The sequence below is a fragment of the Streptopelia decaocto genome (assembly GCF_964273445.1).
Source record: "Streptopelia decaocto genome assembly, chromosome: 5".
In the NCBI taxonomy this organism is placed as follows: domain Eukaryota; kingdom Metazoa; phylum Chordata; class Aves; order Columbiformes; family Columbidae; genus Streptopelia; species Streptopelia decaocto.
The window spans coordinates 58,871,153-58,888,853 of NC_138659.1; the positions used below are offsets into that span (position 1 = coordinate 58,871,153).

The following is a 17,701-nucleotide window of genomic DNA, read 5'->3' on the forward strand; positions in this document are numbered from 1 at the left end:
AAAGTTAGATTCCTTCTGACAGTAGGGATTTAGAAATTGCTGCATTGGCTCAGCCCTGGGATCTGCCCAGTGCAGGGCTCTGGATAGCAACAGCCAAAATCAGATATTTCAAAGGACAGTGTGAGGCCACAGAACAGATTACTAAAACAGAAAGCTGCCCTTTTACATCATTGGTGTTTGTCCACAGAATTGGAAAAGCAAAGGTTAAGAGTTTGTTTGATCCAAGAGCACAAAAGCTGGAAAATCCCATTGCCTGGCTGATGTTTTGTATCCTCCAGGAAATTACTTACGTGCCTGTTTTCTCTTAGGAAAAACAGAGATGTGCTTACCTCAAATGGCAAGTTTATATGGTGGCTTTAAGTTGGTGTAAAAATAAGTAATACTAGCGTATAGTCTTGCAGCCTAATTGTGCAGAGGCTATCCAGTGGGGTTCTCATTTGGGAAACACCCCTGGGCTGGGCTGGGTGGAGGCTGCAGCAGTGGTCACCCAGGGGTTTTGGCATGTGGAAAATGGGTGTCTTTTTCTGACGCTGCTGCAAGCTAGCTGGCTGGGGGTTGGGGGGGGTCTGTTCTGGTTTGGTTTTATTTTTAATATTTTTTGCTGGTGTTGCAAATTAGCATTTGTAAGAATTATATGTAGTTTCTCCCTCTCTGTCTTCTGAAGTCCTGAAATTATTGTTGAAACTGCTACTAAAAAAGGGATTCCGTGAACTCTGTGGAAAAAAAAGTGTATTCTGTGAACTCTGTGAAAAAAAAAAAGTGTATCCCTTCCCTTGTTAAATATTTTAATGTGTTGAGTTCCAAAAGCCAAAGAGGCCAAAAGCAAGGGGAGTTGCCCCTCTGTCAAATATCCGCAGAGCTGCTGCTGGGACACATGGGAGTGGCAGTGGTGTCCCAGTCACCCCCGACAGACGAGGACAGCTGCTGATTAAAGAGAAGCACGAAAAAAGAGGTTGCTGAACTTTCAAAGTGGAGGTAGAAAGGGAAGTTAAATTTAGATTACCTTCTGCAGTGTCATCTCTTACACTGCTGTGGAACTTGCTGTACTCCTTGCTTGGGAGAGGACAAACAAGACATGCCATCCTGGGCACCAGATGATAAATTTGTTTATAAGGCTTAATTGCCCCTTGGCATGAAAATGTCCAATGAGATCGAGCAGAATGAGAAACCTTCCATCAGGGCTAGACACATTTTCCTTGGGGAGAGGTGGATTAAAATGTCTTCCCATCACCTGTCTGATTCTGAAGGGGCCCGATCCTGATCCTACTGAAATCAGGGGAGTTGTTGCTGTTTCTTTAGTGGGCCAGGAGTTGAACAGTGCTGTAAGAGTTGCTCAGAAAACATGGACCCATGGTGGTAGGCAGAAGGTGGCATGGGAGTGCTTTGGATCTGTGAAGACTTTACCCAAGTCCCTGGGGTCTGGAGATACTTGGAAAAACCATGGTGGTTGCTCCTAGGGCTCCAGTGCTGTTCAGCAAGCAACATCAGCCTTGCTTTCTCCTCAAAAACAGATTAAATGTCTATTTTTGCTTAGCAAGATTTAATCATCACTGAGGAGCTGTCGGCTCTTGCCAACGTTTTTAATAGATTCCCCTCCGCTTGCAGCACCCGGTCTGCAGGGAGGAGAGCGCTTCTGCTCCCGAGCCACCCGCTCGCACCCGGCAGCTGTCTCAAGCTTCAGGGCTTTGCCTCCTTCTTTTTTTTTTTTTTGGTTGGTTGTTATTTTTTTCAGAACTGCCCGACCTGATGTCATTTCCCTCTTGCAAGCAGCCCGGCTGGGCTGCGTCTGAGATATGTCACGGGGAGTGGGAGGAGGAGGAGGGGGAGCCAGCGAGTGCGTGCAGTGTCCCAGGACCCTGTTTACTTTGCATTCCCAGCCGAGGAAGCCCTGGTTTAAATAGGATCGGAGGATCGGGCTGCCTCAGCAGATGAGGAAATGGTCACTGGGGGGCTTTAAATTCCTGCCTTCCCATGCGCTGGTGCGGAGGATGAGCCTGCAGAATGCCTTTCCTCCTGGGTCTCAGACAGGTAACCGGCTTCGGTGCGGTGGGAGCTGCTCGCTCAGGTGGAGGATGTGGCTGATTGCTTTTATTTTTATTCCCCCACCGCCAAGGAAATGATTTCCCAAAACGGAACTGTACAAACAGCCCTTCCCCACCCGTGGCGTTTGATCGAGGAGTGTGGCGGCGTGAGAGACGCTTTTTATTAGCAACGAAAGAGCACAACTGCCAGCCAGGCACAGAAACTCCGCTGTTGTTGTAGCCTTTGCGGCGGGGTGGCTCTTTGTGTCGTGCTCCTCTGCAGGTTTTATTTCGTTGGGTTTTAGAGTACTTTCCACAGTCCTTAATATGGAATTGTGTTTACTTAAAAACACGCCAAACTTGGAACCCTCTTCTTGTGCAGGCAATATTTTGATCATTAAACTGTGTTTTGTTTTATTTTTTTTTTAAGACACTTTTATGTAGATCATCTCTGACAAAGGTCACCAAACAGAAAATGGCAATGTGCTCTGACTCCCAGTTTGGTAACTTTTTAATTGTTCTGGGAGAGTTTGAGCTTGAACAAGAAACTTGGAATAATTTAATTGCTGGTAATGTCGAGTGGAATGAGAAACGGTAGCAACTGCCCAGCTGCTCCCCGCTGGAGGAGGTGCCAACTATGTGTTCCTAGGCTCGGGGAGAGCAAACCCTTTTTTTGGTCTGGGAGGCACATCCGTAGGGGAATCTAGCTGTGAACTCTTCCCAGCACTGCTGGGATCTGTAATCCGCAATAAATAGATATTGCATGATATCAGAGGGCTGCTTGCAGTTTCTGATTTAGAATTGAAAAATTCAGGATCAGCCCGTAGCGTGTTTTAAGCTGCCTACTTGCAGTTGTTTAGAAAGGAGGGCAGAAGGACTTCCAGCACACTGCTGAGTAAACAGTGCTGGCTCTTTCTCCTTATCAGTTCAGTTTTTGGTGAAATGCAGCTCCCCCCACCCTCCCTTCCACCCTGCTGGACTGAAACAGTTTTACATAAGAAACTACCTCTAGCACAATGACCTTCTGTAATTGAGTGCAATAGGTATAATGATAGTTCACTTGTTAGCACTCAGGGCAAAGAGACTTTCCCTAAAAACCCCAGAACTGAACCAAGGAGGGAAATTCGGGCGCGGAGGCTGAATGAGTGCCTTTAGGTAACTCTCAACCTGCAGTGAGACAGCTGCCTTAAGTGTTGAGACTGCTTGAGTCTCATGAGTGTGCTTTCCTTTAAAGTTCCTACTTCTAAATTAATCTTTTTGTTTTAGAGAGGTGTTTGGGACAATTGGGGTGCTGCACAAGATGTAAAACCAGAAGTTAAGTGTAATTCGGCTTTATTTTTTCAAACTGCGAACATCTGGTTATCTCAGTGGGCTGGATGGTACTTTTTGCTCTGCTTGTAAGTTTTCAGCATTGATACAGAGGCATTTACAGGAAGCAGAAGAAGGTGTTGCCTCAAAACACAAGGGCAAAGCTCTTGACTATTTTTATCCACTGATGAAGGATATAGTGGGAAAGAGCTGCTTGTGGAGCTGCTTAAACTTTTCTTAGTTTTAACCATTTTGAGTTTTAACCATTCTTAGGCTTAACAAAAATCTATTAAATATTTGTAATTGTGTCCTTCATGCAGATAGTGTTCAGAAATTTCTTTTTCCGCTCCTAAAAGAGCAGGAAAGAAAAAAAAGTTGTTAGTGAACAGTGCTATTTAATTAAAAGTGTGGGAGGATTTCAAGAACATCTCGTCATCAGCATCTGTGCCTCTATTGTCTCCTGTGTTTGCACTGGGACTGCAGACACTTGGTTGTCTGGGGTGTCCTTTGCTGTTGTTGTTCCCACTCCACACGTGGGGTGCTGATGCCGAGTGGGGTGCCCTCCCATGAGCTGTGTGGCTGGGACAAAAGGTTGGTGGTAAAGCTTTGGCTCCCCAGGAGCAGCACCCCTTGCTCACCAAACTGCTGGTTCCCCTGGATCTGCCTTCCCTCTCTGGGGACTGCTGGCATTGCAGCACATGGACAGCCAAACACATAGTAAAAATAGGGTGTTTGGTTTGGGGTTTGTGTGTTTGTTGGGTTTTTCTTTGGTTGTTGCACTGGGGATGATGTTTAAATGCCTCAAAAGCTAGGTCAGCTCTGTCTGGCGTCAGCGCTATGTGGGTGTTTAAAGCTCCTGTCCCAGGAAACATGATTGTAGAGGATCTCAGCTTTCAGTTTTAAGTAAGCATTTCCTCTTAGGGTTGCAGGTGGAAGCTTGAACACAGTCATCTAATTCACTGCATAAATGTAAAAAAACAAAACCAAAAGTTAAAATGTTGGATTCCTAACCTTTTCAGTTTTCATTTTAACTGCTTGAGATTTTTCAGTGTTGTAAACTGTTTGCTGGTTTAAAACAAGAAAATGCAAGACAGCCTCCTCAAAGCTGTAATTTCCTAGAAGCATCTATCTTTAATGTGGAAGGGCTGGGACTGCAGCTGGGAAGCTTCTAGCAAGGTGAGGGAGGTAAACAGCGTGGCACTCAGATCCCAGTGTGCAGTTCTGGGAATCTGAACCGAAACTTGCGATAAACAAAAATGAAACTTGCTCTTACTGAAATAACACCAAGGGGTCTGTGATCTGTGAAAGGACAGTGTTCCTTTGGAGTATTTCCGCAAGATAAATGGACGCAACAAACCAATTTGTTCCTCAGATGAAGGTTAATAAAACCTCGGAGGTTCTGCATCCGCTGGGGGTGAAGATGGGTCTGCTGTGACTGATTAATCATGGTGATTTAAGTATAATTCTCCTGATGCTTGCATTAGTGAAGCAATAAATGTTGTGGATTAGAATTCCTATTTTGAAGACCTTTATTGTGCCTGAGACAGCTCAGAGGCATCATTTCTCCCCCACTTATTATACTTTAAGTATTTGGATGTTTGCGTTTAACACATTGGGGTTTTTTTGCACATTCTTATGAAGAAATGTCCAGACTTGATGCATTTTTCTGGCCTCAGCTGTCTGTCGTAAGGCAGGCTTGCAGGAATTTATCCCCTGACATGCTGGCAGGGGCTGGCACCCGAGGTTCCAGTAACTCCCAGCAAGCAAAGCCGCTTTTATCTTTACCAGTCTTATGTCTTTTTGTGAAATTGAACCCACCGTAAGCACAGCACTTGCTTAGATGGTGGATTTTTGCTTTTATGTTCCAAAGGACTAGCAAATATGGTGTTTATGAAGAAGGGACACGTCTGGGGGCTTTGGTTCACGCTCAGCTGGGTGGGCGTCAGTCCTGAGCTGCCCCGCAGGTCCAGGGTTCAGCTGCGGTTCTGCCTGTCCCTGCTGCAGTCCCGCTTGCTGCCCTTCTCTGAAAGGATCTAGTGATTTTTTTATTTAAGGTGAATTTTCATTAGGAACTGGGGGACAGCTGGCAAACCAGAAATTGCAGTGAACCCTGTGTACAGCAAGATTGGGTATTCCAGCCTAATATTTTCAGTAGCAGTTTTAACTGACTACCACTCGAGTCTCTTATCTGACAGAGATGCTCATCTTCTTTGGTAGCTTTGTGTTTGCATTCTTGTGAGCTATTGCTGATGGGCTTGGCTAACCAACACTAGTGATAGTTTGATATGTGAGTTTGAGTAAAAGCCAACTCAAAAATAGTGGGTGTCAAATACAGTTTTTTCTGTTGGTTGTTTCTAACGTATTTAAGATACAGACAGTCACTTCCATTCTGTTGCTCTGGGTGCTTAAAGAATATATATGGTTCAAATACTAATTGTGAGTTACTCAAAATACATATTTTTAATATATTTTTCTGGAGATTGTGTCACTTGCTTAAATCCATCCTGCTTTGTTGTTATGGGTGCGGCTGGGTACTGAAAGCGAGGGACTGCTGCCTGCGAGTAATGAGATTAGTGAAATAACTAGGTCAGGTTTTTTTTTTTAATTATTAAATAGATGCTTATTGCCAAAGTCCTCTCTGATGGCCGCTAAACTAGAGGGTCTGGAACGGTCACAGGTTGAGCCTGAGTCCTGTTAAAACCAGCAGCATCTTGCCCTCCGGTGGATGCCAGTTTGGCAGTCTCCCCTCTGCCTGCTGCTGGGCTTTCCACTGTGTCCCACTGCTTGCATGCCTGTTATTCAGCTCCTTGCCCACCTCTGTCATTCCATCATTAATCCTCATCCCTTCTGGTTCAAATAGTAATTTGCTACATAGTGCCTTGACAAATGCTGTACCGAAGTTTGGAGAGAATAGGCAGTTAGACTAGGTCTGGAAAAAAAAATGGGCTATCCTAGAAGGGAGGAATGGCACGTAACCTGCTGCCTGTAAATGCACGTCCCATTTCAAAGTGTCTTGCAGGGTGTCTGGGTATTACCAAGGTCAGGATGAACAGATACTCTTGCAGGTTGAATGGCACAGAGGCCATATAAATGCAAGGGCGCTCATATTTAGGATAATGGAGGCTGAATTTCTGTGGAAAAAGAAGACAGAGCAAAAAGCTAAAATGGTTATTAGATCTCTGTGATATCAGCCACTGCTGGTTTTGGTTACCTGGTGAATGCCGGCTGAGGAGTCGTCTTTTGTAGGTGGTTCACTGCCAGCCATGCACTTTTTGAGCGTGGGCTGTGGTGTTTGTTGCTGCAGTTGCACATATTAATTTTCAGCTTGGAAAACAGCCACACTGGTCAGGAATTTGCTCATCTTAGTCTTTCTTTTTTTTTGACATAGCAACAGTGTTCCCAGGTTAACTGCTGACTCTTCAGAGTAGAAAAGCGAGAAGTGCCTTGATTCTTTTATTGTCATGGTAGTCCACTGTCAGTTCTCATTTCCCTCCCATTTCCTGCATTGGCTTCAGACACAATAAATCCTAACAGAGTTACAGGTTTTAAACCCAACCATTTAGTACTGAAGATCTTCACAAAAGTAGGGTAAGGAGATCTGATTCCATCCTTTCCTGCAGCAAGGGGCAGTTCAGACAACTTAAGAGACCTCCTTGAATGCCTCCTGTCGTGACTAGGCCTCAGGTTTTGACCTTTAATTTGTCACGTAGACCTCTAGCAAAGGTCCAATACGAAACTGGAAGGTGGAGAAAATGATTGGCTTTTTTCCCTGGCACTGACGTTAATGTTTGCTGTAGCTTCAGATGTGACAACATGTGACACTGCCTTGAGTTGTGTTATACCTACCACTGCTGGATATTTTAAGGATTATTTCTAAAAGCACTTGACAGCAAAAGTGTGCTACTGGCAGGGTTGCCAGTGTGGTTGTGGGTTTATCACAAATGCCAAATATCAACAAGAAAATAAGTTTAAAAAATAATTTTTATTCAAACAATGTTGCTTTTTAAAGTTTATGACAAGTGACAATTAATCAAAATGGCCATATCTGAAATGTGAAGAGAGTCTCCAAATGCACCAGGATGAGATCTTCCCTACTCAACCATTTTTATGAGAAAGAGCCTGCACAAATGGCCTCTGTGGGACTGGGTGGGGAGAGGAGACAGAATCCAGGACTGCAGAGCCTTCTCCTTAAAGCTCCCAGGTTTGGAGTGTATCTCGGATCCAGTGAGCCCAGTGCTTCAGATCTGCATCAGATTTTTGGATGATGCCAAGGAGGCAGCGATGCACATGCAGCCTAGACTATGCGCCGCTTTACAGGACAAAACCAGCCCCTGGAAATTAGCTGGAAATCTCCTCAGCCTCGCAGGTGGGAGATAACGGATGGCATGTTCAGTCATCTTAGTTGTGAAACAGGAATGTTCTGCTCTGATGGCGTTGAATGCTCTGAGAGCAGACCCGTGTAGATGCTGCTTAGTAATCCTGTCTGGAGGTGTCTACAGAGAGCTGAACAAAGGCTGGCAGGAGGGATGTGCTTGCCTGGACAGCAGGGAAACAAAACTGTCCTTCATCAGGGAAACCTGCGCTGGAATGTGATAGCCATTGGCGATTGGGGGAGACAGTGCTTTTGGAAATAAACCTTCCCCCTCCCCTGTTTTCATAAGACTACCTAAAAAATGCAACAAAACTTCTTTCTAGTAGTTTGATAAAAACTCCATGATACTAAGAATGATTTAAAATTACCATTACAAGCACTACTTGAAATGGAAACTAGAAACAAAGGCAAGTCAGTAAAATGTGAGTGCTCCAGTTTCTGTGAGATAGTTTTCCCCCCATATATAGTTTTCTTACCTCTGAAACTCCTGCTTCAGTCCCGCGCCTTGTCCATGCCTGTTGCTGTGGAAGAGGCACTAGCGTGCTTTCATAGCACGAGCACTTGTGATATTGTTTCCCCTGAGACATTTAGGCTATAGATAACTATATTGCTGATATGTCTTAAGTAGTTACCGTTTGGCAACATATGACACAAAGAATGAATGGGAGAAGTTGAAATAATACAACCCTGATGGCATGAAGAGTGCAGATTGATTGAAGTGCTTGGTGGTAGGCAGAAGATTCCAAACAAAAAATGTCACGGTCTGTGTCACAGCCCATACTGCTGGCAGTGCGCAGCCTCTTGCGTGGCTTGCAAAACAGTGCAAGAAACCATGCACTGGCTCTTCACAGAAATGAGTCTTAAGTGAAGAGAGAAAAGGAGACTGAAACACTCCGTCCGAAGGAGATACCTGTAAGGAGTCCCAAAACAATGCTCTCCTTGCGCTAGAATCTTTGCCTAGTAGCCTTTTTCCGAAGCTTTGTTGCTTTTACGTTTTATCTCCTTGCCTGTGCCAGGCTGAGTAACCAGTGTTGGAGGGAGCTGTGCTCTGAGCAGGGGTCGGGCCATGTGATCTCCTGGGATCCTTTCCAAACTAAATTATTCCTTGATTCTGTGAAACTGTTTGGAAACAAGGGTGACAGTTCTGGGCCTGACACATGGCACGGAGTTTGACGGCTCCGTGTTCCCAGAAACCCATTGGTGGCCGGGCTGGCACAGGCTGCAGAAAGGCTCCAAGAGGAGCTGTGTGGACTTTGAGGAGCACGGCTGGTGGCCGGCACTGCAAGGGCTGTAAAACCCTGGACTTTCTGAACTGTGGGAGCTGAGCTTTAACTGTGGGAATATTCAGAGGTACCAACACTTATGCATTAGCGAGGAAGATGATTTCTCTTAGTCAGTGTGTAAAGAAGCTCCAGACAGTAAGATTTGAATTCTGCTTTAGATGGGAAAGCAGGATGTTGCTTGAGACTTGATCTCCAGAAGCACGTGGGAGCAGCCTGCAGAATACCAGCTTGGCTGCTGAGGATCTTCTGTTCAACATGTAGACCCATCCCCTTATAGATGTGTTTGCCAGCTGGGCTAACAAGAAGCAACCCTGCACATACACCTCTGGCACTGTGGAAGGGTGGTTTCAAATACGAGATTGACAAGAGGGAGGAGTCAGGAGCTTCAAATAAAAAGGTATTGTGATGAAAGTCTCCAAAACCAGGACTGCTGCAAGTCCTTAAGTGAGAAAAATAGAGTGATGTTGAACCTGTTATAGGTTGCTGCTGCCAAAAAACACCAACGTGTTTTTTATTGCTTCTCTTTGAAGCAGACAACGTTGAACGGAATATGCTTTGGGGAAGTAAAGACACGTAGCCAAGGACAGACTGGTGTTGTGATGCAGAGGGGTTCCTGAAATGGCACTGTGGGACTCTGTTCTTTCACCAGCTCCACGTGTTTCATTTGCTGGTTCAGCAGGTCACATTGATCTTTATGCGTCACAAGCACAGACTTCAGCCAGTCACTTTCTAACTTGTACATTATCTACAGCATTGCAATTTTGCAATGAGATCTTAATTTCTCAATTCTGTTGATGTGAGAGCCAAAATCTATGCTGTTCATCAGTTGCATTAGTTCTGCAAGGCCAACAAAAATGAGGGAAAGTGTAAATATAAGAACAGATAAGAGAATAGATGTGTCCTGTTTCTTGTTCTTTTGCTGACTGAAATTACCATTTTTGGAATGAATGGCATGCCTGAAGCAGAAAATGCTGTGCTAGCTCAGTACTGTCTCCTAAAAGTTGCTCTCAGCTACTGGAATTAGAGATGGGAAGCACCACCTTACCCTATAGGAAAATGTTGTCTGCTATCGGCAAGTGGCATCTCAAGGATATAAAATGTTTGCTTCAGCTACCTGCAGTAAAGCAGCTTGACTGATCTGTCCGGCAAAATGTTCTCTGTTGAACCTTGGGTGGTAGGATGTTCTTCTGCCTACAGAAGTGAAATTGCTGCCGCAATTCAGGTGCTCAGGTGAGGGACCCACAGGCTCAGCGTTGGGGAGGTTACGGTTCCAGCCAGGATGCTGCGTGGTGGGGGGGCTGGTGCTCCCCCGGGTCCACAAATAGACTGAGTCTCCTTAAGAACTTAGTGCAGGACTCTTCTGCATTGAAACTGCTGCCTTGCATCACTTGTTCAGTGAGGTGATGCATAATTTGAAATGGACCTGGTATTTTGCACATATGGGGACACCACAGAGGCTTGCGAGAAATGTGGCTGTGGCGCGCTCACGTGAAATAGAGGACAAGCGCAGTTCCGCAAGTGATCATCCGCTGATGATCGTTCCTCTAGCCTGCTGCTTGGGTTTGCTGTTCCTCATAGCTGATTGGGTTGTCTTGGGCTTTCTTGTTTGGTATTTTTTTGTTTGGGGATTTTTTTTTTGGAAAGGTGGTACTTACATAACAAATTATTTCAACACATCTTTCAGTGTAAACCTTCCCACATTTGATAAAGGTTTGTTTTCACCATTGATTTTTTAAATTAAAATCTGTTTATTTCTTAAGAAACTGTGTAGTGTTTTCTAACTTCCAGGTTGCCCCAGTGCCTATTAGAGGAGGTACAAACCACAACCTGTATAATGCTTCTGTTTTCCTATGTCTCGTACTTTTTCCCACCCATGTTTTCAGACTAGCAGGAAGACAAGGGCTTTTGTGAAGCGGTTCACCCTGTGAGGGACTGAGACCTCACACCATAGTCCTTTTCCATCTGAAGTGTCCCAAGGACCTGCTGGGTGATACGGTACCGCTGACTTGGCTCTGCTCCTGGACTACTTTGCTATTCCAGGAAGAACTTTTACAGGAATGCTGATCTTATGTAAAGCACATGGCTAATTATGAAGGAATCATTTTAGATTGGAATCTCGCAGGAACATTCTGTAGTTATCATTTAGATCTAAATGAATCCAAGCAGTCTTTTCTCAAATTATAACGTTCTGTTTATGAATGCATTTCCTCCACTTGGCATTCAGCCCCAGTAATACAGTGATATTGTGTAAAATGTGGAACAAATGACATCTCTTCTTTAAGAGAATGCCTGGCTCACAAAGCAGGGTAACTTGTAATGGGAAAGGAAAGGAATTATGAGAAAGCAGTGGTGACTAGATGCTAAAGCAATGTAACCGACGAGTTTGGAGATACATTTTTCTCCTGGAGAGTCCTTTTGTGTTCTTCAGTGATCCTTAGCTGCATTTTAACCTCTTTATGTATTCTAGAGTTTCCCAAGACCATAATTTGAGACTTTTCAAATGCTTGTAGATCATTGAGTAAAGATAACAACATTTACAGAAGATACTGACAAAGCATCTTAAAAGTGTGTCTGTTTAATTTTAGGACAAGGAAACCTGCATGGGTGTCAACAATCAAAGTTACATATGTGAAACGGGCCACTGTTGTGGACAATCCCAGTGTTGCAACTACTACTATGAACTCTGGTGTAAGTCCTTCTGTTTTGTATGGCTTCCCTTCCTAATCTGCATGGCTCTCATACCACACTACGGGTCTGGCTTGTGTCCCATGGGGTTTTGTGTTCAGCCCTTGTTATGTATTGCCATTTGCATTTCGCTGCAGCACAAACTGAGTTGACCTGACATGGGAAGGGAAATAGGGTTGTTACAATGGACATTGCCTGCTTTTTGAGGACTAATGGGTCATTTTGCCACCTTCATGATGAGATTTGTTGTTTGGTCTTTTCACTGATTTGGGCAATGCTGGTGGTACTCAAAAAAACAAAACCAAAACCAAAAAACCAACAACATTGTATGCAAGTGAGGAAACCAGCTTGAGGGAGGAATGCCAGTATGCATAACACTAGCATTTTATGTACTCAGAGAATTAATTCAGTATCTTTCATCTTATTGTTTTAGTTCTTTGCAAGAATGACAGTTTGAATCTGATTTATCTTTCTAAAGCTGTCCTTTCCAGGAGAGGGGCCAGGATGTTTATTTTATTCTCTTCAGGACACACTGTGTTTGGAGTAAAGCTCCTTGGGTGGAGAGGGTCTTGGGCAAATCCTGTCTGCTGACATTGGCTGAATACTGTGGGGTGTGAGGATCATTGCTCGTTGCATCCCCTTTTATCTCCTCTTTCCCAAAATTGGGGTTTTAAAACTACCCATGTCACGAGCGAGTGGTTGAGTGAATCTACCTGCTGAAGTCCCTTTAGATGGCAGCAGGCAGGTCAGAGCAGGTTGACAAAACTCTGGTAAAGAGAAATGGAAAAATGGGATGTTGAAAAGATAGGAAAGTAAGAACTGCTGAATTTTATGGGCAAACTTTTAGAGTTGTGGCATTCTGATGGTGTCTTCCTTTCTTGAGGAGAAGCACAAAGGGTGGCACACTGATGTTGATGTGGTGGTGTTCTGCCAGGAGCCTAGGCTGAGAAGGCATCTGTGCTCCCAGAATTTAGAAATGTGGAACTCTGAACATTGTACCCTACATTAGAGGCTGAAGATATTTTCTTACCACACCTGATGGTATCTTGTAGTTTTTATGCAACTGTGCCATCTACGTAATCCCTCCGCTGTGCCCACAGTTTCACTTTCTCAAAGTAGCGTGTGTGTGGAAATGTATTATACATACAGAGTGTCACTTAACCTGGGTCCAAGGACAGGAATAGCTGACACTTCATCCTTTAGTACAGAAACACGCTTTTACTTTTTAAATTAACCGGTGAAGCATTGAGGACATGGTTGTAAATTAAGCAGAACTCTAATAGACTCCTTCAAGGCACAGTGTGCATCAGACTGTAGTGGCTGGCTGTGTCAATACTAATGGAAGGATTTGAGTCTACTGCGGACCTTTTACAGCAGCTTTATTTTCAGAAGTCTCCAAACAGTTCAGGAAACGGTTCAGGACAATCTGGGCAGCTCCAGGGACCCTGGCAGGATGAGAAGCAAGCATGAAAGTGTGACTGCCTTGGGCTTCCTTGTGCAGATCGTAGCAGTCAGCAACACAGGCAGGACAGATGGCTGGAATTTGTTTGGACTGTATGGGGATACGTGGACAAAGCAGAGTGGGGAAGGTCAGACCCAGTTTTGGATTTGTGTGGGTTGGAATGCAGAGGAAGAGGCATTTGTGCAAGGCTTTACAGACTCTGTGGCAAGCAGGGTCTAAATTGAGCAACAGCATGGAGTACAGCTGCACACTGCAGCTTGTTGTACAGTCACCATGTTTCTTGCATGGACATCGCGGACTGAGAGGCTCACTTTGAACTACATACAAACAATACAGTCTGAGCAACAACCCCCTGCCATTTTAACAGAATGGTTTTACTTTAACTGTGCTCTCAGTATGGCACAGACTTTTATTCTTGGCAGTGCCTGGCTGCACCATAAGAGTTCTTGGAAGATAAAACCAGATTTTGTTAGAAGGAAGCAGAATATTTCAGTCTTCTTTCTAGAGCAAGCACACATGTCATAGAATAATAGAATATCCTGAGTTGGAAGGGACCCACAAGGATCATAGAGTCTGACTCCTGTCCCTGCATAGGACAGCTCCACAGTTCACACCACCGGTCATGCCAAGATCATAGAATAAACATATTGGTTGCATGTGCTGCTGGGTGGTTCCTCTGTGTTGAGATTAATGTTCCTTCTGCATTGCAGAGAGCATCGTATACCATGCTGAGATAGAGGGATAATGTAAACATGAGATCTGTTCTTCTAGGCTTTCTGCAAATTCAGGCGAACATGCAACATTGATTTAAAATTGGTTGATGTTTTCAAAGCTTGCTTTGCCATTATGGATGTTAGGAAGAAGTTTCTGGGATGGGGATTGGAAGGAGGCACAGGAGGAGCATGTCATTTAAATGAAAACTCATATTCTAGAGCTTGCGACCACAGCTGCAGAACTTATCTGCCGCTCCAGGAATTGTTGAGTATCTTTGGTAGGCACATGTGGCAGGGCGCTCTTAAGACCTTCAAAGTGAACAGCAGTGATAGCGTATGTAAATAGTCTTAACATGAGCAGTGAATTGATGGTGTAGAGAGCAACAGCTTTACATGCTTGTGGGAATATATTAGCTCTTTAAAAGTTAATAATAACTTTTGGTTAATGAACAGTTAACTTAGCAGCACCTTTTAAGTATGGCTTCCTGGTTGTTCTGTGTTTTGATTTTAACCATTGTGTACATGGACTCAAGTAGCTTTTGAGAAGTTTCTGCTCCTCTTGACCTTCTCAGACCACCAGTGCTTTTATGTGCCTGAAAACAGACCTTCTTGTTCGTCATGTTGAATTAAACCCTGGATTTATTTACCACCACAGCTTTGTGGGGAGAAGAAGCGGAGGAGGGTGGCATTTAAAATGGACCGGTCTGTCTTTGCTGGACGTGCCTTCTGAAATATGATCCTGTCTTGTGGTCATTTGGAGTTTTTCCCGTAAAAAGGATCTTTTTCCCCATTTAAGAATTTGAGGGAAGTTTGACATTGAAAATGACTGATCTCAACATTTCTGGACAGCAGTTAATGTTGTAGTAATTATAAGCTTGAGAGTAGTGGAATAGTATGCAAAATCAAGGTATTTTTTTAGGGGGTAGAATGTAGGAATGGAGAGCATGATATGCCAAGCAGGTGGACAGCCTGTGTTTAAAATTAGATAACAGCCCGGTTCAGATTCCCCACCCATCTCTCATTAAAAAAAAAAAAAAAAAAAGTTACCATGTTGCCAAATAATAGAACTATATCCAGGTTTTTATATATAGGCCTAATAGCTGTATAAAGGTCTAATTAGTTCTTAGCTCAAGCTTGGTGACATGGGGGAGGGAACAAAGTGCAGAATGTCTTTTAATTTCGTTGGACTAAAATCATTGAAAGGGAAGAAGGAGCTTTACTGTTGCATTTCCTCAGCTGGGGAAAAGTGTGTGTTTGGGCGGTGGTTGAGCTGGTTCAGCATTTTCACGTAACGTTTTCTTTGGACTCCACAGAGAGGTCATGGTCCCCAAGGGTGAGATTGTGTCTTGGGACAGTGGCAGCAGCTGCTGGATTTTGCTTACTATCAGTTTTTTATTCAGATCTGTCATGATGTGATTGAGATTTGCTGGAGTTTTCCAATGTTGGCCTTTTTCCAGGCCTCACAGGTGTCACATTGCTCAAATGTTCCAAAATACCACTTCTCAAAATACAGGAGAGAAGGTAATCGAGAAGTGTAGTTACTGCATTTTGTGGATTAAGAGTGAATGGTCAGAATTCTGGATTTTCCCAAGTTTAACTGTATAATGTGGACTGAAAACCAAATCCAGATCTCCTGCCATCCATCCTTGTGTTTCTCCTTGCCTGTTGAGGACCTGTGTGAAATTAGATGATTCCAGAGGCTCTGAACACAGGAAGCAAAACTGTGGAAAGTATTTTGTGTGGTGTGGTTGAAAGCAAAGTCCGCTGTGCTTCAGGAGTCGCAGAGCATGGAAACAGGCAGCTGGTCTGGTCCATGTGTGCAGAAGATCTGTTGGAGGACTTCAAAGTTAGAGGACTTAGCTGGACTTGGGTTGTTTAGGTGCTGTACAGCAAACCAGCACTGGCTGTGAGGGAATGTTCAGATGTTGGATGTGTCTATTTTTGTTCATTTTGGTTGCTTTAATGATCCTCTCTGCTTCTGAAAGGGAAAAAAAAAAAAAAAAAAAAAATCTTGACTGTTTGGGCCCTAGTGGAAGGGCTGTACAGGAAAAAACGTTCTGTTTGCAGGCAGCACAGTTGATGTTTTTGCTGATTTTGAACATTTTGCTCATTTCTGCACACTTCCCCTTGGAATCTCTAGACAGCTCTTTTCTCCAGAAAGCATGCTGCCAGAAAATTTTGGCAAGGACTCGGTTAGTTGCTATAACTAAAGCAACTGCTGTACTGTGTACATGTTCCAGGTCAGCTTTATGATAGGAGTTCATTTCCAAGATTTTGCTGCAGTCTCCAAAGCCCTCAGTCAAACAGTACATCAATCGCATGTTTTCTTCCTCATCCAGTGTTATCTTATCCTTCAGTATAACCACATCCTTTTTCAGAGCAGGACTTGCCCTGTTCCTTGCTTCTTACCCAGCCTCCTACGTGGTTGTACTTGCTTTCTCTTTGCTAGGAGTATCAAACTTGACGTTTGGCTGCTGTTACTCCTCAGCTGGTGCTTCAGCGATAACGCTGCCATGACACAGCCTAGCTGAAAGTATAGGGCAAACAAAACATGTCACAGCCATGCAGAAACTCATGATAAATGGGGTCACTGAAGGGGTTATTTCCTGATTTCCTTGTACTTTTTGTAGCCTAATCCAGGCAGCAAAGTCATGTGAAGCTTGTTTTGGTGTGGCTCAGTAGAATTCACAAACCCAAAGGAGAAGGCAAGCTATCTTGCACAGTCCAAGGGTGCAGATCTGACTTTGGCCCAGTGTGTCCTGCTTCCCCCTGCTCTGCGGTAAACAGCAAGGAGAGGTGGGAGAACTTGCTGGTGGTGCTTCAGCCCCTGCCTGCTGTGCCTCCAGCCCAGCTCCTCACCAGATATCCAGATCTGTTGGTGCAGTGTTCTCCACATCTTGTTCCCAGGTGTTCTGAACATGGTCTCAGCAGGATGTTCCCCTCTGATCTCTGTTAGACCACTGTTCAAAACCAATATAGGTGTCTTGAGAGGATTAAGTCAGCTGGTTTTGACTGGACTTACAAATGTGTCTTCTGAAGCACAGGAGCAATTGCTTTTCGAAGGCTCCCTCCCCAAGAGAGAGGCATAAAAACAGTGTCTGCAGATTTATTGCTTCAGATTGATTCTCATTGCAAGACAAGCAAAGGATTTTTCTGAAACCTGTCCTTTTCCATCTCATCTCATAGCAGCAGGTGTAGCATGTATACTGGATACTATTCTGAAAATTAGAAACCAGCTCTGGTTAATGTCCATCTCCTTTGTCTGAGTTACCAGTTTGGGAGCAAGCAAGCAGGAGTTGGAGATATTGTTTTCAGCTTTTTCCTTTTCCCATTGTACTCCACAAATATTCAGTAACTTTTTCCTGCAGTGTGGTCAGGCTGGTGCTGCAGTTCCACTGATTTAAACTGACATAAAACTGTCACTGAAAGTCACAGTTGTTCTCTTGCTGCTGCTTTGTTTGGCAGAGGAGTTTCAACCTGCTCTGGTTCCCTCAAACTGGTTCAGAGCACAGTTGCACACAACTTTGTGCTGGCACGAGAAGAGGTGGAGGAGGCAGCAGGAGGTATGGAAGAGGCAGGCAGGAGAGGACCACGTCATTTAGCAGCCGCTTTTTTACCTTCTTAATGTTGACGGGCTTGTGGCCGCGATCCTTTCATCTGACATTCTTGAGCAGCAGCTGCCTTAATTCGTACAGACTTGTGTCTGGAGTGGCAGGAGACCACATGGTCTCTGTGCCAAGGACGCTATTAAACCCAAGTGCATCCAGGTTGTGGTACCAATTAAATCTCTCTCCTGTTTTTATGATAGAGTTGGCCCCGTGAAAGACGGTTTTTTTCCCCATGGCTGACTGTGAGGC

The 17,701-nt window shown here is 44.3% G+C and overlaps 1 protein-coding gene across 5 annotated transcripts in view; it reads left to right on the forward strand.

Moving 5' to 3' along the window:
- WBP1L (WW domain binding protein 1 like) overlaps nucleotides 1–17,701 on the forward strand; it is a 59,009-nt gene that overhangs the window by 32,496 nt on the left and 8,812 nt on the right. For 2 of the 5 annotated variants that reach the window (XM_082052928.1, XM_082052926.1), the window contains one exon: nucleotides 11,570–11,672. In XM_082052928.1, coding sequence (XP_081909054.1) covers nucleotides 11,570–11,672 — 103 coding nt within the window. Of the gene's footprint in view, nucleotides 1–1,808; nucleotides 2,029–9,188; nucleotides 9,382–11,569; nucleotides 11,673–17,701 lie in introns of those variants that run through there. The other 3 variants (XM_082052929.1, XM_082052927.1, XM_082052930.1) reach the window with 3 other exon arrangements.